Genomic DNA, 23,902 nt, shown 5'->3' on the forward strand with positions numbered 1-23,902 from the left:
TAATAAGTCTGTAATGCTCTAAAACTGTGTTAGATTCTTGCTTCGTCCACCTTACATAAGCTGCCTTCCTTCTTTTGAAGAGAAGCTCCTCTGTTCTCATCATCCAAATCTTCTTAATCTTACCAGTCTCAGGAGGAACAAATTTATGCACTCGCAACAACTGCTCCTTAAACAGAGTCTCCACAAGTCTGTTGTGCCCTTTCTGTAGAACAATTGCGCCCAGTCTATACTTCCCAACTTTTCCCCAATTAAATATCTTCCCTAGGTAACTGCTCCTTTCCCTCTCCAAGGCAATGGTAAGTGTGAGGCAATCGTGGTCACTGTAACCAAAGTGTTAGCCCATCGTGAGATCGGACCCCTCTCCTGGCTCGTTGCCCAGCACCAAACCTAAAATGGCCTCTCCCCTCATTGGCCTGTCTACATCCTGAGCAAGGAAACCCTCCTGAACACACCTTGACAAAAACGGCTCCATCCAAACCATCTGCACTAAAAGAGGTTCCAGTAAATATTGAGAAAGTTGAAGTTACCCATAACAACCCTGCTACATCTGCATTTTTCCATATCTGCCAGCCTACGAGTTCTTCCATCTCCCTACAGCTATTAGGGGGTCTGTAGAAAACCCTCCAATGGAGGTGGCTGCTCCCAACTTCCACCCATACTCACTTAGTAGACAAACCTTCCTTGACAACCTTAGTTTCTGTAGCTGTGATGCACTCTGATTAGTAATACTACACCCCTCCTCTTTTTCCACCCTCCTTGTTCTTTTTAAAATGTTTAAACCCTGGATCATCTCTCAACCGTTCCTGCCCATGAAACCCAGATCTCCGTTATGGCCACAACATCATAGTCCCAAGTACTGATCCATGCTCTAAAGTTAGTCATTTTTATTTCAGGCACTCATTGCATTAAAGCAGACATACTTTAGCTGATCCTTTTGTTTCATCACATGAGAAACCTTCCCAATAGATTCACTACATCTACGACTAACTCCCTCTCATATGTCGCTCTTGTTCCCACCCAGTTACCAAACTGGTTTAAACCCTCCCGAACCACACAAACAAATCTCTCACCCAGGACGTTTGTGCTCCTCCAATTCAGGTGCAACTCATGCTTCGTGTACCGATATCACCTTCCCAATGGTCTAACCCGAAGTCCTCCCTCCTGCACCAGCCTCTTAGCCACATGTTAAACTCCACTTGTGATTGCTTCTCAGCGTCTCATGGCACCAGTTGCAAACCTGAGATCACTACTCCACTCATCCTGCTCTTCAGCTTCCAACCTAGCTCTGCAGTCAACTTTTCAGATCCTCAGCACTTATTGCCCTTTCATAATTGCCAGTAGACTAATGGAGTCAAATCATATTGCCATTTTGCAAAAGTTGCAGTATGCTGTATCTTCAAAAGAAAAAGAAGAAACCCAAAGTTGTTTGAAAGGCATGATCAAATTGTTTTCAAAGTATTGCATCTGAATGCCCAAGAAACCAAGGTTTCACAATAAAAACAACTTGGTTAACTTCTGCTCTCCCAATACGGCTGACTGAGGAAACAAATGACACTGATATGGATTCCAGTTGGCAAGACAATGACTGATGTATTATCCAAGCTTGTTTCTCAAAGCAACCAAGTAGAATGGTTTTTGACAAAATTGATAATCTAGTCACAAATTGGACTCGCGTTCCACAAATTAAGTTATGGCTCAAGTTTCAGCTTGCTTAATTTTAAATTCAGCAGTTAAGAGGGAAAGCAAATTCAATGTTGGTCTTTGCTTCTAAGGAAATTGAACGTAAGAGAGATATTGCTGAAAACTATACAAGGCACACAGTTGAAACACAAGCAGTTTTGGTACTTTTGGAAAAGCACACTGACATTGGAGGCAGTTGAGTGTAAGTACACAAAGCTGATCCGAGGAATGGAGGGATTTTATAAGCAGAGGTTGAGCAAGTTGCACTTATACACACTGAAGTACAAAAGGAGACAGATCGTATAAATACAACATTCTTAAAACGGCTTAGGTGCAGCGGGAGATAGATTCCCATAAGGGGAAAGCCAAGACCACAGAGCTTGTCAGAGTGAAGGGTCACCCATTTAAGACAAATCATGTCAGAGATGTACAGCATGGAAAGAGAACCTTCGGTCCAACTCACACATAGACCAGATATCGCAAAGCCATCTAGTCCCATTTGCCAGCATTTGTCCCATATCCCTTCCTATTCATGTATCCATCCAGATACCTTTTAAAATGTTGCAATTATACGAGCCTCTACCACTTCCTCTGTCAGCTCATTTCATACACACACGACCCTCTGCATGAAAGAGTTGCTCCTTGGGCCCCTTTTAAATCTTTCCTCTCACCCTTATCATATACCTTCTAGTTCTAGACCCTCACCCCAAGGAAAGACTTTGTCTGTTTACCCGATTCATACTCTCCATGATTTTATTAACTTCTTACCCCCAATCTCAGGGCTCAAATTTGTAGAATTCCCTATTACAGAGACTGTATCATTAAGTATATTCAAGGCTGAGATACACAGAGTCTTTAAGGGTTCTGAGCGAAGAGACAGGAACGTGGAGTTGACAACCAGCCACAAACTGAATGGCAGAGCAGACTTGATGGGCTGAATGGCCTAATTTGCTACATCTTATCCCATGTCACACTCCAACAGCTATTGTGTGCTTTAAATGTATTTCACATTTCTATAGAAACTTCCAACACCAAGTGTTTTGGCAGCTGAATGTAGGCTTAACAAAATACAAGAAAATTTAGAAGGTCAAAAAAGCATTTTTAAAGAGTATGACCAATGATTTTCAAATGGGTGAAGTAATTGGAAACTCAAATGGTCACTATGTTTGGTCTGTGATGTGACTAATGACAGAAAGGCTGCCCTCCAACCGGTTTTTTCCACTATTGACATTTTGTTAGCCTTTGCAAGGTTTAACAGCAATTTGATCTTAAAAAAAGGTCTTTAATCTTTTGCCCTGGTTTGAGCAAATTACACTGGAGAATCCAATGCAAACTGGTTGCCAGCCATATGAAATAAGTATCCCAGACATGGAAAAGTTGAATTCAAAGGGTTCCAGAAATACCCAAAATATGAAAACCAATGTGTGAAACGTGGCTTCAGTCAGTAAATAAGTCCTGGCATCATGTTGGTAATTTCCACTCCGCAAGCCTAAGTTAGTTGAAATCTAAGCCTGCACCCCACAGATTTTTGTTCTGGCACAAATTAAACCAGCTAGTTTTAAAAATCACCTCAAAGTCTCTCTCTTACAATACAAAGTCATTTTGCCATTTCAAACTACATAATTACAAGCAAAACCTAACTTGTGGTGCAAACTCATTCATTTCAGCTTTGCCAGATTTCCTTGCAATTCAGCCACCAGCAGCACAAGAGTCAAAATAGATTCAAATAGCACCAAAGACACTTGTGATTGTTTATAAGCATTAAGACAACCACTTGAAACCATATCTCATGTTTACATGACAATACAATGCATTCAAGTGTTGATTTATCTTCCTTTACATTGCTGGGAACTTTCTAAAGTAAAAATACTGTTTTCAGTAGTGTCAAATCACTCAGGCAATACATTAAATCACCCACAATTCCTGTGACTCAAGCTCAAAACAACACGAACATGTGTCAACCGTACAATTGATGGCTCAAGGAATAAATTGCACTTGAGATTACCACGTGCCATTTTCAACAGTGGCACATGGGTCAATTACAGAATCACAGTTATGCTCCAAGTGGAATCCATTCAGCCCATCATGCCTGCACTAATTCTATTACCTCGTGCAAATCTCTTGGCTTTACCCCACATCTGTATGCACCATTTCTAAATAATGATAGATGCCCTCTTGAATACCTCAATTGAACCCACGTGAACCACATTTCCAGGTAGTGCATCCCCTAACTACCAGCACAGAGAAAGCTTGTTTCACGTCATCCTGACCTAATAACCTGCCCTTATTCATTTTTAAAGCATTAGCTTCTCCCTATCTACTGTCCAGCCCGATCATTATTTTGAAAACCTCTATCAAATCTCCAGTCTTGTCATCTCTAAAAAGTGCCAGCTTCTTCAATCTAACTTCAGTTGAAATATTTTTAATTCCTAGAACAATTCTTGCTCTTCAATGCACTCAAATATCTTTCCTCAATGTGGCCTTACAATTACATAGATCTCAGCTGGAGTGTAACAAGTATCTTGTACAAGTTCAACATCACCTTGCTCTTATACTTTATTTCCAGACAGAAAATAAAGCAGTGTTCTTAATTGTTCTCTGCACTTGTCCTCCCACCTTCAATGAGCTGTGCACACAGACACCAAGGTCTTGTTGCTCTTACACCCCTTGTAGAATTACACCCCCTATCATTCGTTGTTTTTAAACATACCAGTGTGCCACCTCATTTTCCTGCATTGCAACTTAGTTGCCATATATCCACTCTCTCCAACTTTTTAAAATGACCCTCAGAACGCTACTGTCCTTCTTAGTTTGCCACCTACAAGCTTGGGGATTTTCCACGATTCATCCAGATTCAAATTAAAATTTGCAGAAGGGTCTCAGGGAATTACATTAACAATCTTTTCGAGCCCATTGACTATTACTGATTGCTATCACTTAACCAATTTTATCTTCAGATTGCTACTGCCCTTTTTTATTCAGTGACCAGCAACTTTCCTGTGGCACTGTATCAAATGCCCATACACTATACTGTACCACCCTGATAAAGCCTCTTACCTCCTTGCTAAAATACAATTTCTACTTTAGAAATCCATTTTGACTCTTCCAGATGAATCTCCTGTTTCCAGAAGTTTCCACACCAAACTTGAACTAACTGATCCACAATTGCTGGGCTTTTCCTCGCAGCCTCTTTCAAGTCAGTCTACAATGTTTCCAATTCGGTTTTCAGGTACCACGCCCCGCCCCCCCGCCCATGACCAAGATGACTGAATATTTATGGCATTTGCCTCACCAATTCTATTCCACTTCCTTCAAAATCCTCAGGTGCCTCTTAGCCAGACTTGGTGCCTTGTCAATTTTAACTGCCAACAATCAAGACTATACTCAATAATTTTGATCTTCCTAGTGACAGACAGTTTCTGTCACCATGACCGAGGCAGTATTCTCTTTTGTAAAAACAGGATGTAAAGCATTTAATACCTTAGCCATGGACACTACCATCACCTATAAATCCATTTTTTGGTCTGACTGGCCTTACATTTCACTTATCCACTTACTGTTTATCTGATGGAACATTCTGGGATTTCCTTCCATGATAGCTACTAGCCTTTTCTCAGTTCCTCATTTGCTTTCTCAGCTCCCCCACCGCAAACTGCCCATACTCCTGGTTATTCCAAATTTTATTATAAGGCAGACTATACAGTCAAATCATAAGAGACCATCAGCTGCTTTAGCATTTAAGAGAGATGACTAGTGGCAGTTTAACCAGATTCTGGATTCGTGGTGCAGGAAGAGCACAGCAGTTCAGGCAGCATCCAACGAGCAGCAAAATCGACGTTTCGGGCAAAAGCCCTTCATCAGGAATAAAGGCAGTGAGCCTGAAGCATGGAGAGATAAGCTAGAGGAGGGTGGGGGTGGGGAGAAAGTAGCATAGAGTACAATGGGTGAGTGGGGGAGGGGATGAAGGTGATAGGTCAAGGAGGAGAGGGTGGAGTAGATAGGTGGAAAAGAAGATAGGCAGGTAGGACAAGTCTGGACAAGTTATGGGGACAGTTACTGAGCTGGAAGTTTTAGAGCTAGGATGAGGTGGGGGAAGGGGAAATGAGGAAGCTGTTGAAGTCCACATTGATGCCCTGGGGTTGAAGTGTTCCGAGGCGGAAGATGAGGCGTACTTCCTCCAGGCGTCTGGTGGTGAAGGAGGCCCAGGACCTCCATGTCTTCGGCAGAGTGGGAGGGGGAGTTGTAATGTTGGGCCACGGGGCGGTGTGGTTGATTGGTGCGGGTGTCCCGGAGATGTTCCCTAAAGCGCTCTGCTATCCAAGGCCCTAAAGGAGCCTTCTACATCCAAAGTTTTACCTGCACATCCACTAATATCATTTATTGTATCCGTTGCTCCCGATGTGGTCTCCTCCACATTGGGGAGACTGGGCGCCTCCTAGCAGAGCGCTTTAGGGAACATCTCCGAGACACTCGCACCAATCAACCACACCGCCCCGTGGCCCAACATTACAACTCCCCCTCCCACTCTGCCGAAGACATGGAGGTCCTGGGCCTCCACCACCAGATGCCTGGAGGAAGTACGCCTCATCTTCCGCCTCGGAACACCTCAACCCCAGGGCATCAATGTGGACTTCAACAGCTTCCTCATTTCCCCTTCCCCCACCTCAACCTAGCTCTAAAACTTCCAGCTCAGTAACTGTCCCCATAACTTGTCCAGACTTGTCCTACCTGCCTATCTTCTTTTCCACCTATCCACTCCACCCTCTCCTCCTTGACCTATCACCTTCATCCCCTCCCCCACTCACCCATTGTACTCTATGCTACTCTCTCCCCACCCCCACCCTCCTCTAGCTTATCTCTCCATGCTTCAGGCTCACCGCCTTTATTCCTGAAGGGCTTTTGCCCGAAACGTCGATTTCGAAGCTACTTGGATGCTGCCTGAACTGCTGTGCTCTTCCAGCAGCACTAATCCAGAATCTGGTTTCCAGCATCTGCAGTCATTGTTTTTACCGCATTGAGTTTAACTAGAAGATCACCATACCTCAGGGTGATGGGAGAGATTGAAAAGAGCCTTTATGCTAACTTCAGGTGGTACAGGAACTCAACTTACTGTTGATGTCACTCTGCATCACCAACCAGCTATACAACCAACTGAGCTAAACCTCACATTGGTCATAAACACACATTTTAATATTCATTTCAACCAGTCATTCATGGCACTGTCTATCCTAATGTTTTTCATCAGAGGGAATAGAACTTGACTGTACTCAAAGCATATGCTCTTTGAAGACTATCCATTTTTCAGTTAATGGTTTTCCCAACAACCTCTTATTCCAATCCATTCTGCTCAGCTGTTCATGCTCCATTAAAGTCAGTTCTCAGTCAATTGATTTTTCTGACTCTAGATTGTTGCAAGTTAATCTCCAACACTATCCTGAACCTTATGATGCAATGATCACTGTCGCTAAATTGCTCACCCATTGACACTGGAAACACTTGGCCAATTTCATTTGAGGATCAGATCAAAAATCCTTCCTTGTTGGGCTGGATACTTGCTGTGGGAAACACTCATGAAACCAGTTTAGGAATACTGTCCCTTGCTGCACCTACACTTCCAGTATCCCAGTCTACATTTGGCTGTTTCAAATTCCTCATTCTAACTACTCAATGTGGGCATTACACAGCAGACTGGTTCTTTTCAACCTTTATACATCCTTTCCACTAATTGGTGGTCTACAGACTACATCAAGCAATGAATTTTCACCCTATTTATTCCATAACTCTATCCAAATTGACTGCTGTTGAATGCCGAGACATCTTCACTTGCCAGGACTACAAGAACCTTACTTATGGATATCTCTTGTCATTCCTGAACAACTTAAACAAATATTTACCATGAAGTCTTGCCCTTCCTGGAGACAGGTCTGTCACAAAACTCCACATAGCAATCTGTCCAACACGCCCATCTTCTTTACAATTCATACGTTTGCATACGTGTACACACTTTAGTGCCCCATCTATTGCTTGAGCTTTGAAACCCAGGAAGTTATCCAGCCAAAAGTACCTCTTTTTCACATAGCCACCCAGACCACAAAGAGCTTCAAGCATTTGCAGTTCTTAAACAGCATGCACTGTCATTACCAACACCAAAAACACACCTTTCAACGTTAACTGTTTACAATGGAATGGAGAGAAGGATAATGGGTGGCATGGTGGCTCAGTGGTTAGCACTGCTGCCTCACATCGCCAGGGACCCTGGTTCAATTCCCACCTCAGGCAACTGTGCAAACTTCTCCCAGTGTCTGTGGGAGTTTCCTCTGGGTGATCTGGTTTCCTCCCACAATCCAAAGATGTGCAGGTCAGCGAATTGGCCATGCTAAATTGCCTATAGTGTTAGGTGCATTAATGGGTAAATATCGGGTAGGAGAATGGGTCTGGGTGGATTACTCTTTGGAGAATTGATGTGGACTTGTTGGGTCGAAGGGCCTGTGCCCATACTGTAGGCAGTCTAATCATAACTATGATATATCTGAATCAGACATTCTATCACCTGCAGGTTTGAGCTTTCAGCCTTTATTTACTTCAAACATATTACATCTATTAGTAATAACCAGGATTTGAAAACATATCTAACAGCTACTAAAATAATTTTCTATTACTTTTCAAATGCAATGTCTGGCAAACAGACTTGATGGAGGTGGGTGTCTAACTTTTAATATAACGATGCTTCAGAAACAGCAATTTAGTAGGTTTAGTGGTAGTTAAAGAATACAAATGCATCAACAACCTCATTCAACTTGATTTCAAACTTGCTATCATTTGCCTACTTTTTCCACTATGCCACAGCCCCATCTGTAGTACAAGTTTAGAAGCTCAAGACCACCAGCACACAATTATCTCAGTTAAAAATAGCATTTGGAAAAAGTGAAAGCCTATGAAGAATACGACATTGTTGATGGAGTTGATTCAAAACTTCTACAAAGTACAGGAACTTAAGATTTTGCAAGACAGCATACAAAATTGCTTCTACAGATTGATTGATTTTCAATGGTTTTCATCCTTCTAGTTCGTGTGAATTCTAGAAACTCATTTTTAATCGAGTTATGATATTACCTGAAAAATTTACATAAATATAATCAACTTGGTAATTCCTGTCAACGCTTCTGTTAGTTTCAGTTGAATTAATGTGAAGCTGCACAAAGTTTTAAAAAGGAACATTTTAAAAACTTCTTACCAGAGATCAACGGCTGTTTACTTTTTGAACTATGCATATTTCCAGCACTACCATCATGGTTCACATGACCTTGTTGCAATTTGGTTGCAGAAGACAGTGTTCTCAACTTCACAGAGGGAGACGGCACAGTCTGGCTCTTCGTACTACCACCAAGGCATGGCTTCCGTCCAACTTGAACTCTAGCGATACTGGGTGATGATTTTGTTAAAGGTGCCTGTGAAGATAGATATTTTGGACAACAGGGGATATACATCCAGCAAGTTTCCTCATTTTCCTTCAAATTACTACTTCATATTTATGGAGTCTATTTATGGAAAACTTCTGTTAAACTATGCCTGCAGCAACTGGCAAAATTCCCAATTTCCTTTCCTTGTATAAGCACACAGAGTAAAGATTCAGTGCCTGAAGCACTGAAAGCTCCCTTAAGCATATTGAATATTTTGCTGCTTATATACCAACGTATGCAGTCTTCAAATTGGATCAAGGAGAGCCTGTGGAAATGTGTGCCACATCCACAACGCATTTGACAACACGAAAAAAAAGCTCACTCTAAGGTGTAAAAAGCAAGAGAATTAGCTAACCAACAGGAAGTTAAGAATCATTTCCACATTGGAAAGATTTAACAAGTGGCCTACTACAGGGATCAATGCTGGACCTAAACAGTTAGAACAAAGTTGAATTGGATGACGCACAGACAAATCTAGTGAATGGCCAGAGCTGCTTACAATGCACAACCATTTGCGCCTGTGCAGATTAAACGTAGGCAGCTGCTCAGACGACCTCACAAGCAGATTTAAACATATGGAAAATAATCATTTAACATAAATTTGTTCTTGTAGATCAAGAGGTCAGCATGCAGATACACCAATTCCTAAGGCAAATATACAATGTTAGTCTTTCTTGCAATGTGGATGCATTATAAAATATGGGGAAATCTTGCTACACATATTGGCTCAACCACACTTAGGTCTGAACTGTTTTCAGTGCACTGTCTTTGAGGCTGATTTAACTGGTTTTGACTACTAGGTTGATTCCTGGAATGAAAAGGATTGCCTGGACAGATTGCGCAAATTTGGGCCTAAACTCATTGCAATTTGAAATGAAAAGGACTTTTTATAAGAAACAATAAGGTTCAAAAAGGAATTGTCCAGGGCAACATTGAAAAACAGAAGACAAACATTCGGCAAATGCTGGAGATTTGAAGTTTTTAAAAAAAGGTGCTAGATGTGACTCTATCAAACACCATCTGTGGAGACAGATTTAACAATGTTATGGGGATGTTATTCTGAGTGGGATGGGGGATGAATGTATAATGAGGGTATGTTTGATAAATACAAAAAACAACAACATTTAAAACTGAGTGCAAGTTTAGTTTCTTTTAAAAGGTCACTAATCAATGGACCATTGTGGAGAGTAACAGAGACTGATTCTTAAATTTATTGAAGGCCAACCTCAGATTAAGCATCGAAAAGATGAATATAACAGATTTTTTGGTTTACGTTGAAGCATTAAGGTAGAGGGGCCATTCGGATTTAAAAGACTAGATCTGATCATTCAAAATGATATTGCATGGTGGAAGCACCAGTGGCAGAATGACTTGCTTCATATTATGTCACTTGTACATAGCACAATTTGCTGGTTTAATAATCTGCCCAGAACTTAAGTTTTTTCCAAAGATCAATGTGCAGGCCAGCATGCTACAGTGTTTGATTCAGCAAGTTCCAAAATTGTTTTCCTAAAACTGACACTTGTTCCACATATTACTGCTGCTCCAATTTGTAGTAACTTTTCAGGTCAGAATCCTCATTTCCCCTCATACTTCTTGTGCATCCCATCACCCAACCCTTGCATAGGTAAATGGTTGACAGATGAATAAAATTCCAAAATAATTTCCTCAAAAGGCAAACAAAAGTTACTTGTCTCGTGAGACAATCTCAATCAGGAAACAACTCTTATACCATTTCCATTCAAGTAAATAATATTTTAAAAATAAAAAACTTAAAATTAATAAATAATACTAATAATAGCCAACATTTAGTTCAGCCATCACCACCCACTACTGCCTTGTCGTTACACATGCCTAAATTACCTACACATCTTTATCAAGGCTGGTACAAGAACTCCAATTCAAGTGTGTCAGCCAAGCAGAAAAGGTACATTTTAAAAAAAACATGAGCAGTGATCCCATTCCTTAAAAGGCATTTTTCAGATTTTTTAAAAACAATTCAGTTTAGATAACAAGGTAAACACTTTTGGTTCACCCTGAACTGGCTATAACGAAATTAAATTCTTCAAATAATGACAGCTACATTGGGTAAATTTTGTGATTCAGAGTGTATGCACAAATTGTAAATGAATTTAATTAATGGTTACTTACTTGACTGTTGTGAACTTCTTCACAAGCAGCAGCTGCTGGACTATTACTCTGAAGCAGGTGATCATCTGTGTCACCTGCCGAACTTCCACAACGTGACCTTGGTTTAACACTTGGAATCACTGGTCTTGGCAGACTGACATCTTCTACTCCAGAGTGACGGGTTTTAAGCTCACATGCATTAGCTCCCACAGAAGGGGGCCATGCCTTGGCCATGTGCATGGAGCCATATCCGTGACTTTCAGTTCTACCGACAAAAGTAGATGTTGAAGATACTTTGGCTTGAGGGCTGATACTGCGACTGGATTTTGAGTTTCTCTTTACTGTAATCCCAGAAGTCTGCTGCTCACTTGCATAAATCCTCTTCCTAAACACCGCCTTCTGGAATTGTACATTGTCAGATTTTGGCTTCAATGCTGACTGTGAAAGTTGTTCCTTTCTGTGTTTTGGTGCAGGAGATAGAGCACACGGAGACTCAATAGATGAGATGGAACTACTGCACCTTGGAAAATTCTTTGATGAAACTCCTGCCACAGGAGTTACATGACTTTTTGATACTGATGACATTTGCTGAGCTCTGGACACAACTTTGGGTTTAACATTATTAAAATTAGGTTTAGGGTAGGATTTGATTTCTACTTTTGATAATTTTGAATTGACATTGGTGTTGCATTTCATTCTGGAGCCCGATTTCTGCACAGAACTCCTTGCACCTGGATGCAGAATCATGTCAGTTGGGGTCTCTTCCACTGGAGGTGTGCAACAGTTTTCACTGTCAGATAAACCTGCTGGTTTCTGAAGCGGTGAGCTGAAGAAAATGATTTTCCTGGACTCTGGCAAAGGAGTCGATGTATTTGAAGAGAAGTTATGTTCATGAAGTGATGGACTGGAAACGAAAAAGGTTTCATCGTTTACATTTCCTTGCACAGATGTTCCTGGTTGGGTTACAAGCTCCTTTACATCAGTCACCCAACTGTCAACCTCAGATCCAAATTTAGAATCATCACTTGTGTCCTTTAACACTATGAATGTGGTGTTCAGTGCTGAGCTTTTTGGCATTTCGTGAAGTTTAGATTCACCTGTCTGTGTTACAGGCGTTCTTTCAGTGTAATATTCATTTGCAACTTGTAACTGAATATCTGTTGCATTTGGTTGATGTTTCACACATTTATCAAATGTATTGTAGCTTGTTCCACCTACTTTATCTCCAAAATTGTGATGTGGATTTAGGGTGGGGCATAGGGCTGGTCCAGTACTGAAGTTAAAAGAACGCGTTTCTTGAACTTTACCCAAGGCATGTGACTGACTCTTCTCTAAGGGCGTGCACTGTTCAAAATTCAAGTTGGTTTCCTGAGATATTTGATTTATAATTTGTGTAGTGTTCAGCATCTCAGTCTCACCTGGATTTTCAAATGTGTCTAATGATTGATCTGACATTACAACTGAATAATCTGAACTGTTTGAAAATACAGGTGATTCAACAACATACACACTAGAATCACATTCCATGTCATCTACATTGTGCTTCATTTCCAACTTGGATTCAGAAGATGGTACTGAATATTTCAAATTTATTTCCTTATTCATTGCAATTCGCATTACTGTGTCATTAGAACTGGCACTTGGACATAATTTAAAGCAGTCATCTGAAACACGATGCTCCAATTTCTTTAGGCAATCTTCACTGGTATCACAAGTGCTGAGCTCATCCTCACAATCTGCCACATGGCATTCAGTCATGGTTTGGTCAAAAGTCACTTGTCTTGCATCAACTGTGTCTTGTTCCATCTTCCTCTGCCCTGGATCTGTTGATGTAACAGAACACTTTGCATGACAACACTTATCAGCCAGCCATCGGTGACAATCTGAAGAGTTACTTTGTGAACTAGTGAGAACCATACAAGTAGGTGCTGCAAGATCGCAGAAAGAGTTACCAGCAATTTTCAATTCAGGTCCATTCATATCCTGAGGCCTACAAGCTATTTGGTCAGAAACCATTATCCTGACATCAACACCAATATTAATTGGGTTTATCTGTATATCTGGGCACTCACAGCTTCCATTAGTCAATGGGGTTCTAACACGGATAGCTTCGGAAGATACTTCTGTGCTGCAGGCAACTTGATTACCATTTGGGTCACTGATCAAAACAGGGAGATGAAAGTAATTTCTTCTCTCATTTTCTGAGCATGCTACCTTGCTGGAATTGTTACCTTGAAAGCTCATTTTAGTAGAATTTCATTTAAGTAAAACCTTGAACAGATTTATGATCAAAGCACTGCACCCACCACTTTCCTGCAAGGCAATTCAACCGAAGGTGTGAATTTCTTCCCAATTAGCAACACTTGCTCTACTCTTGAAGAATCAGGAACTCAACAAAACATGATTTCTGTGCCTGACCTAAAAGAAAAAGAAAATAAAGGCACATTAATGACTTAATTCTTGTTGGAATTGCTAATTTCATGAAAAGCTGCTCAAAAAAAAGGTGACTGGAAAAACTATGTTTTTAGGAAGTCTTCTCGCCTACCTCATTCTTTACTTTCAAGCTATCCAGAAAAACAATTGAAACTTGTTAGTAACAGCTAAAAGCTACTGTGAAAATCTTCCACACCTTTACACTCATCAGCCCACATCTTGCTATCGAGATTCAAAAAGCACTGCACAAACTTATTGTATTATACTTGCAGTCACTTCTAACTTTCAGGCCTCGTTCAGTTATTTCTCTAACTGAACTATTCAAGAAAACATTGGGTGAGTCAAAAATATGATCTTACCACCAACTGATTTTCCAATGCTGAATGCCCAGACCAGATTGCAATGGATTAACTTCCGATCATTGCAATTCTTGCCAGGACAATACAAGTCCAAGTAGCTTGCTTTCCTACTGGATGAGAACCAACCACATTGTACGTTTCACATCTCAAAAGCCAGACCAAGAACAGCAGATTTCCCCAGAATAAAATTTAAAATGAGGAACCCAGATATTTAACAGCTACATGATTTAAGCTTAATACTCTTATAGTTTAGATGCAGTCAAGGTATGAACAGTCCCTCAAAAAGAAAACAAAAAAGGGATTAACATCCAGAGTCCCAACGAAAAAAAAATTTAGAACAAATACCCAGTATCAGGCAGAAAACACAGTTGAGAACAAAGATAAACAACGTTCCCAAGTCCAGAAAACAACTCAAGGAAGTGAAGAGATGTTAGAATAATGACTGACACCTAATAGTAGAAAAAGGATAGTGAGAAGGACTAGTCCTAGTCTATGTTTTTGGAGTTCAGGGTACAATTTTAAAGTTCATTGTTGATAAAAGTTTGGAAGCATTGTGAACTGCAAGGACGATAGTCTAGAATTTTACAAAAGCAGTTAGTAGATTGAACAGAAAATGACTGCTGAAATTTCATTTGGAGCAATTTGTTTGACTTCAGCTTGAGCCTTGCATACTAGTTTTGGGTGCCACATTAGAAACTGAATGTATTAGTGAGAGTGTGAAGGGGACTTTTGCAACATACATCTCAGACGTGAGATACTACAGTTAAAAAGCACTGAAGAAACTGGGCGAAAGAAGAAATTGCTCCTTGGAACCCACTCCAAGAGGAAATCTGGTGGACTTTTCAAAATCACAAGGTCTGGTCAGCAAAGAGGGAGAAGTGCTTCTGCTCATAAAAAGGATCAAGCATGCGAGGGCAGAATAAAGACATTAATTCATGATGCACATTTGAACATCCTGTACAGACAATGGGCCAAATGACCTTCACCATTACAAAGCTGTTTTTTCAGCAGATTAGTATTTTATAAATATTGAAGTTGAACATAGACAAAGCTCATTTTTATTTACCAGATTTCAAGACATGGAATCAGATAAAATGTTTTTTTCCATAGAATCCCTACACAGTGTGGAAACAGGCCCTTCAGCCCAACAAGACCACGAACTCTCCAAAAAGTATCCCACCCAAACCTATTCCGTGACATTTATCCCTGACTAATACACCTAATCCACACATCCCTGAACACTATGGGCAATTTAGCATGGCCAATTCACCTAAGTTACACATCTTTGGACTGTGGGAGGAAACCAGAGCACCCGGAGGAAACCCACGCAATTCCGGTGAGGATGCGCAAACTCCACAGACAGTCTTCAGAGGTTGGAAACAAACCTGGGTCCCTGGCACTGAGGCAGAATTGCTAACTGCTGAGCCACCATGCCACCCCACCTATGCTCAATGCTAACTAACACAGGAATACATCATTTTCAAACTCATTTCCCTTCATTTAATCTAGATGGCCAAAGCAATTAAGCCAAGTGAAAAGGTTTATTTAAATTCGTTATGAACAATTGAGTTGGACTTCAAAGTCAAAGTCAAAGGATTTAGCCAAATGCAGAATGGAACTTTGGCTAGGGCTACTTTAGCCAGCTGAGATTTTGCAGAAGTGGGGTTCTGCAATAAATATTAGTTCAAGTGTACAACAGCAAACTCTGAAGATATGATAACTGGCCAGTTAACTAAGTATTACAAATGTTTTTAAAACTTTAAAAGCTCAGCACAGTTAGCAGCAAAACATGAAAGATTGTAGCACTATTTATATTGATCATACTTTGCTAAATCATGATGAAAACATCAGCTATGATTCCTCTTGATCCTCAAAAGCAAATAAATTCCAGAATCTAAAAAATGCAGTTAATTTCAAAAATCTGTAATTTGTTGATGTAATGCTGTATCACTTCAGGACGCGTGGCTTGGGTCCATTAACACAATTAATTTGAAATAAAAAGGAATTCATGAGAATTTTAGTTCTATCAAATCTTGCTAATAAAACCTTGAAGTTGTAAACAAGACAAAAACAAGATAAATTGAACATGGAAAATTACTACACTGGAGGAAGGAAAAGCAGAATGGTCAATAAGTCTTCGTCCTAAGATGCATGCAGGTTCAGACAATGCTGCTCCCAAGGCCCAGTTAAGTTTATACAAGGGTCACTTAGCTCCTGACCTCATTATAGCCTTGATTCAACTACATCCAAACAGTTGAACTCCAGAAGTGCTAACAGTGAGATTGCCCTCACAGCAACATGGAATGTGGCTGTGTGGAGCCTTAGCAAAATTGGAGTACGTGGGAAATCTAGACAGGATGGGCAGGAAGAAAGTGAGGAGAGATCTCTTCACTCGTTATGCTCAAAAGACAATTGAGCTTGTTGGAGGTCACTAATCCAATGCCAAAGACATCAAGTGTCAGAGGTCAAGGTAGATATTTTGTCAACCACCCATTCAGATATGTTATTCCACATCTCTGGAGCAGGTGGAACTTAAAACCAGGCCTTCTGGTCAACAAGTAGGGACATTACCACTGCATTGGAAGAGCCCTCTAGGAGCTCAAGGTACACATCGAGATGTGAACTTTTCAGAAGCTTTAAATGATCTGCCTTCCATCTAAAACAAAGGATTGAAGTAGCAATGTTCACTCTGAATGGTACTAAATGTTGCACAAGCCAATCACCAGGCACTGAAATAATATCCAGGTTTGGACTGAAAACAAGACCAATACATTTGAAATTTATGATTGGGTATGTGTCAGCTGTTACCTTAAACACACATCTACTTCACATTTATTTGATCCAGAGAAAACAGTTTTACTTTCTGTTTACCATCTGATGACTACTTGAGTGTCACAAGTTGGTTAATGTCATGTTTATTGAATATCTGGAAATCCTTTCAAATTAGCATCAGATTCAAACAAGATACTTGGAAAAAACAATTCAAAGATTTTGGTCCACAGCAAGCACTTGCTGGTCATCAAATCAAGTCCGATTTAATCAGACTTGATGTACACATCTTGGCCAGATATTTCAGGCTTCCTTCCCCAACTACTATCCTGTAGTCATTTACAGCTCCACAACTTATTTTAAAACTACTCCCTTCATCTTGCCTTAAGAACTCATTACTTCTGCTCAAATGAACCGCCAAGTTTGCCTTAGTCATGTAGCCTCTACCTCTGCTCTGGTGCTTGTTTGCACAATCCACAGCAGCAACTGAACACCATTTGAAATATGGTATTTAGTAGTTATAAATTTTTAAAGCTTCAGAAACCATTTAAAAATTAGTATAACAGGATTGCTTTTAGTAAAACCAAGAATATTTTTGCACATATTTCTACATTATTTCAGATTGTGTTTAATGTCCATTCTCTGTTGCTCTAGGCAATGAGAGAATTGATATTTTTCACTCAAAAGAGAGACAGTGACAGAATTAGTTCGAAAACATAGCATATAGTCTGGTGGCTGCTAAATTATCAATGCTGTGCAAAGTGTGCAGGCTTCATTGCAGCCGAGATCTAAGAAGCAGAAAAACCAGAGAATCCAATAATGTATTTAAGAGTATGTGCTCAAGGAAAGCAGGAGACTATTGATCAATGTGATCTAGCTGTATTTTAAGAGTCTGGATGATAAAGATAATCTTAGATGTACATTTTAGGCATAGATCCACATTTTAGGCATAGATCCAAATGGAAATGATCACAGATGGCTAATGAGGCCAAATTACTGTATATATTCAAGACAGACAGAATTTTATTTTAAAGGCATCAAGAGCTATTGGGGGGGTGGGGAAGAGGTGGAGGGGAAGCAGGAACATTTTCACTAAGACAGGAGAATCAGCCATGATCTTAAAGAATGGGAAAGCAGGCTTGAAAAGGTCTAATGGCCTGCTCTTGTTCCATCACCAAACCATTAGCTCCCAGACCATATACAACCTCATCACCTTCCACCTTAGTAGTCCAGGAACCCCGCACCACTTTATTCTACCTCCTTCCCAAGATCCATAAGCCTGACCACCCTGGCTGACCTATAGTCTCAGCCTGCTCCTGTCCCACAGAACTCAAAGCCACCGACCTCAATACTGTCCTATACCCCCTACAGGAGCTCCCCACATATGTTCAAGACACCACCCATGCCCTCCACCTCCTCCAAGACATGAGTTTCCCCAGCCCCCAATGCTTCATTTTCATTATGGTCATCCAATCACTCTAACACCTCCATCCGCCAAGGCCAGGGCCTCCAAGCCCTCAGTTTCTTCCTCTCCTGCCATCCCCAACAACACCCTTCCACTGACATACTTGTTTGACTGAACTGGTGCTCACTTTTAATTTCTCCTTTCAATCCTCCCACTTCCTCCAGACCAAAGGGGTAGCCATGGGCACGCGTATGGGCCCAGGCTATGCCTGTCTCTTTGTCAGCTACATAGAACAGTCCATCTTCCATAGTTACACTGGCACCACTCCCCACCTCTTCCTCTGCCACACTGATGCCTGCATCAGCGCCACCTCGTGCTCCCGTGAGGTTGAGCAGTTCAACAACTTCAACACATTCCACCCCGACCTTAAATTCGCCTGCACCATCTCTGACACCTCCCTCCCCATCTCCGCTGATTATTTTTTTTCAAAAACAAACCCACTGACTCCCAAGCTACCTACCTCCTGCAAAAATGCCATCCCGTATTCCCAATTCCTCCACCTCAGTCATATCTGCTCCCAGGAGGACAAGTTTCATCACAGATCACACCAGATGGCCTCCTTCGTTAAAGACCACAATTTCCCTTCCAATGTGGTTGAAGATGCCCTCCAACGCATCCCATCCACATTCCACACCTCCACCCTCAAACTCCAAACCTCCAACAGTAACAAGGACAGAATCTCCCAAACCTCACCTTCCACCTTATCCACCTTCACATAAACAGCATCACCCACTGACATTTCTTCCACCTCTAAACAGACCCCACTACCAGGGATATTTCCCTCCCCACCCATTTCCATTTCCTGCAAAGACCGTTCCCTCCATGACTACCTGGTCAGGTCTGTGCCCCCCAACAACCCACCCTCCCCTCCTGACACCTTCCCCTGCCACTACAGGAATTGCAAAGCCTGTGCTCATTCCTCCCCCTTCACCTCTATCCAAGGCCCCAAAGCAGCTTCCACATCCAAAGTTTCACCTGCACGTCCAATGTCATTTATTGTATCCGTTGCTTATGATGCAGTCTCCTCTACATTGGGGAGGCAGGACGCCTTCTCGCAGAGCACTTTAGGGAACATCTCTTGGACACCTGTACCAATCAACCCCACCGTCCCATGCCCAACATTTCAACTCCCCCCTTCCACTCTGCAGAGGACATGCAGGTCCTGGACCTCCACCGCTGCTCCCTCACCACCCGACATCTGGTGGAAGAACACATCTTCTGCCTCAGAACACTTCAAATTCAGGGCATCAAGGTAGACTTCATCAGTTTCCTCATTTCCCCACCCCCCCCAATCTTACCCCAGTCCTAATCTTCCAGCTCAGCATCATCCTCATGACCTGTCCTACTTGTCAATCTCCCTTCCCACCTATCTGCTCCACCCTCCTCTCTGACCTTCAACCCCACCCCCATCCATTGTACTCTTTGCTATCTTCTTCCCAGTCCCACACCTCCCATTTATCTCTCCACCCTGGAGGCTCCCTGCCTTCATTCTTGATTATGGGCTTTTGCCAGAAATGTCAATTTTTCTGCTCCTCTGATGTTGCCTAACATGCTGTGCTTTTCCAGCACCACTCTAATCTAGACTGCTTTTGTTCCTAGTTCATTAGTCACGAGGTGCTAAAAGACAAAATTTGCTCTCAAAAGCAACTAATGTTCAAAAGCTGTGATTGGCCATCAGCTGGAAAATTACATGGTTTTACATCATACAGAGACACATGAGAGGCCAAATGAGAATTGTTTTCAGCAAAGAGAAACAGATCCATACCAAAGATGATAAATGCTGTGCAGGGCTTCACTTAAAAGAGAGAAATCATGTGTGCTGGGAAGAAAGGGACAGTCTAACTGTAAAATTGCAAGGGAAATCACAAGGGAAGACTTCCCACTGATTCAAGTCTATGTGGCACAAATTAAGATGTTTGGAGATCAGTCATCTCGAACTTGTAATTATCTTCAGCTGCTTTCATGACCTTCCCTCCATTTTAAAAGGTCAGAAGTGGCAATGTTTGCTGATGACTGTCCCATGTTCAGCACAATTTGCAACTCATCCAATACCTAAGGAGTCCAAATGCACAAGACCTGGACAACATTCAGATTTGGACTGACAAGTCAAGTACCAAGCAAATGACCATCTCCAGTAAGAGAATCGAAATATTGCCCCTTAACGGTCGGTCAATGGCACTGCAATCAAAGCTCCCTGCCCCATCAATATCCTTACCATTCACCAGAAGCTGAGAATGATCTAGCCATTCAAATCCATTGATCACAAGAGCAGGTCAGAGGCTAGCAATCCTACATCATGAACTCACTTCCCAAGTCTCCAAATCCTGTTCACCATCTACAAGGCCCAGGTCAGGAGTGCAATGGAATACTCTCTCACTTGGAGCACAGCACACTGAAGCTTGACACCAACTGGGTCAGCAACACTCACTTGACTGGAACAGTATCCACAAAACATTGAATTCCTCACCACTGATTCTGTAGGAGTACCAGAAACTCAAGGACCCTTGTTGTTCTTTGGAAGGTGCCAAGTTCAAGGTCTGAAAACAAATGGGAATATTAAACCTGCAAGTTCCCTCCCAAGTCACTCACCATCCTGATTCTGAAGTATTACAACACTTCATGTTACCAAGTCAAAATCCTGGACCTCCCTGCCTAATGGTTTGTCTGTGTATCAACAGCAAATGGAGTTTAGAGGTTCAAGGCAGCAGCTCACCACCACCTTCAACAGCAAATCAGGAATAGGCAAAGTGGACACCAAGTGATGTTGGAAGAGTTGAGGACAACTAGTCCTATATTGCCAGCAAACTTGGCAATATTGAGCAATTCACCACTTTCCATTCTGAAAGTGACTCATTTCATCTTGCACGTCTGGTCTGCTAACCAATTCTTAAATCTATACCAGTACATTACCATCAATTCCAGGTGTTTTGAGCTTACACAACCTCTTAACTGGAACTTTATGACCAGTTTTCACAAAATCCAAATACGTATCCACTAGGTCACCCTTATCTATTCTGCTCGTTACATCCTGAAAAATCCATAGGCAGCTTGTCAAATATTGTAATGAACTGTGGCTGTAGTTTGCGGATGATAAAAATTAGTGGGAAGGCAAGCAGTGAAGAATGATGAGTGTGCAGAGGAATATACAGATATTTGGAGAGTGGGCAAAGACATGCCAGATGGAATACAATGAGAGTTAGGTACTTGGACAAGAAAATCTGAATATTATTGGGAAAGTGAGAGACTACAGAAAGCTGCATACTTTGTGTGACTCATGCACGAGTCACACAAAGCTGACAAGGTTGACTGGAAATAAGAAAGGCAAATGGAATAGCAGTATTCATTTCAAATGGAATGGAATATAAGCAGATGGAGGTCTTGTTAAAACTATGATTTGGAGATGCTGGTTTGGACTGGGGTGTACAAAGTTAAAAATCACAACACCAGGTTATAGTCCAATAGGTTTAATTGGAAGCACACTAGCTTTCGGACCGACGCTCCTTCATCAGGTGATAGTGGAGGGCTCAATCCTAACAGAATTTATAGCAAAAATCTAGTGTAATGTAACTGAAATTATATATTGAAAAATTGATTGTTAAGTCTTTCATCTGTTTGAATACCATGAAAGTTTCACTTCTTTCATGTGTAAATCACAAAACCTTTTTTTTAAAAAAGTTGCATTCTCAGGTTAGCTGTCAACCATGAGCGATAGCTAGACAATATGTTGAAGGTGTTAGCCCCCTGTGTCCTGTCTATGCCATGATGTTTAGATTGATTTGAATCTAAAAAAGTGAGATAACGGAGTTTTGTATGAGTTCATGCAGTTTTTAAGTTACTTCAATAAAATAAAGAGTTGGGTTTCTTAAAACTTCTGGGAGGTTTGTTTTGTGCAAGTTCCACCAGCTCCAGAGGTGTGTAATAATATCTCTGAATAGTTCAATTTTAAAAATTCCACTCTGCACTGAAAACAATTCAGAAAATGGTATTCTAGTCGCTGAGAGACTATTTATGAATTTTAATCTCCACAAAATTCCACAAATGTAAAAAGCAGAGCCAGTGAAAATTGCAAAAGGGATCAAATATTTGAAGTCCAGCAGAATTAGATAATCTGAACATTCGATGAAAAACTATATGGACTGAATGCAAGTATTCCAGTCCAAAGACTAATGTCACAATGCACCCAAGCTACAAATTCAATATTAAGAAAACTATGCAAGCAAAAAAGTTGTAACAAGTATAACAAGATGACCAAAAACTTAGAATGACTTGGCAGTTTCATCCAAGAGCTCAACTTAGAGACTAGTATGCAAATATTCAAAATACTTGACAAAGTCAGCTCACATCACATGACCAAATGCTATATACATGGAGAAACTACTTTCACAGAGCACCAATCAGCAAGATGCAATCTTACTACCTATTCAGGTCACAGAATGACCATCAGTTCCACAGGATAACCAACCCAAAAACACCAGAAATAGGCCACTTACTATTGTAATATCAGTTTCCATAGGAACACTCCCTCAAAAGAAACACTTATCAGAAAAGTAGGAATGTCTGGAGAAAAGCAACTGCACCCCCACATGAACTGGTCGACTTACTATAGTTATGCTACATCACCTGTAGCAGCCATTAAATACTCACTTGAACTATTTCCAGTATAAAGACCCAGCCCATTAAAATATCTGGAGAACAAGAGTATTGTTGAATAGTCAAACAGGACAGCTTGAATAGTCAGTTTAACCAATCTTCCCTTTTAAAAACTGTGTACATGAAAATTTAAACAGCAACTGTGATCAAGCCAACTATGCATCTGCACTTAATTCACTTAACTGAAATGTTACCACTCAAATTCAAACCGAGTGGCTACAAACAACTGCCTTATACTCTAATTTTACATCAGCTGCAATTTATTATGAAGTTGCTGACTAAGTACTCCCAATGGCTAAAATTTAGCAGAATATTGTTGAGGTGGTCAGAAAAAGTATGCTTGCAAACTTTCCAAATTTAGAAATTATTTTCTATTAAGTGAGCACCTCAAAACAAGGTTCTGAGAAGTGAGGTATCATATACAGCATTGTTACAGCCATACCACATGGGTTGGTGCTAGGGCCTATGAAGTTTGTGGTAACAAAAAAATAGACTTTCCAGTGAGATGGAAATTATTGCAATGGTTAACAATGAGGGTAGTTTTGGTTTACAAGATGTTTACAAGCTGCTCAGATGGGCCAAGTCAGATGGCACACTGAATTCACCCTGGACAAGTGAGGTGATGCACTTGGGCAGAACAAACAAAGAAATACATCATTTGTAGAACCCTGGGAAGCACCGGCTATCAGAAGGACATTGGAGTGCATGTCCACTAATCTCTTAAAGTTGCAGGATGGATTAATAGAGAGGTTAAAACAGCATATTGAATGTTTGCCATTAATAGCAGAGGCAAAAAGTGATCAAGAGCAGGAGGATGATGTTGGAACTGTATCAATTGTTAGTTAGGCCACAAACATATTGCATGTAGTTCTGGAATCAACATTATACTGCCAGGGGGAAGAAAGATGCGATTGCATTACAGAGTGGAGAGGGTGCAGAGGAGAGGCATGTTACTT

The 23,902-nt window shown here is 41.0% G+C and overlaps 1 protein-coding gene across 4 annotated transcripts in view; it reads right to left on the reverse strand.

Moving 5' to 3' along the window:
- Positions 1-23,902, reverse strand: part of mtus1b (microtubule associated tumor suppressor 1b) — a 204,178-nt gene that overhangs the window by 139,769 nt on the left and 40,507 nt on the right. For 2 of the 4 annotated variants that reach the window (XM_072570273.1, XM_072570264.1), the window contains exons 2-4: positions 13,577-13,688; positions 11,292-13,093; positions 8,915-9,128 (exon numbers count right to left, since the gene is read on the reverse strand). In XM_072570273.1, coding sequence (XP_072426374.1) covers positions 8,915-9,128; positions 11,292-13,076 — 1,999 coding nt within the window. In that variant the 5' untranslated portion in view covers positions 13,077-13,093; positions 13,577-13,688. The other 2 variants (XM_072570254.1, XM_072570246.1) reach the window with 2 other exon arrangements.

This window comes from Chiloscyllium punctatum, chromosome 1 (genome assembly GCF_047496795.1).
Source record: "Chiloscyllium punctatum isolate Juve2018m chromosome 1, sChiPun1.3, whole genome shotgun sequence".
In the NCBI taxonomy this organism is placed as follows: domain Eukaryota; kingdom Metazoa; phylum Chordata; class Chondrichthyes; order Orectolobiformes; family Hemiscylliidae; genus Chiloscyllium; species Chiloscyllium punctatum.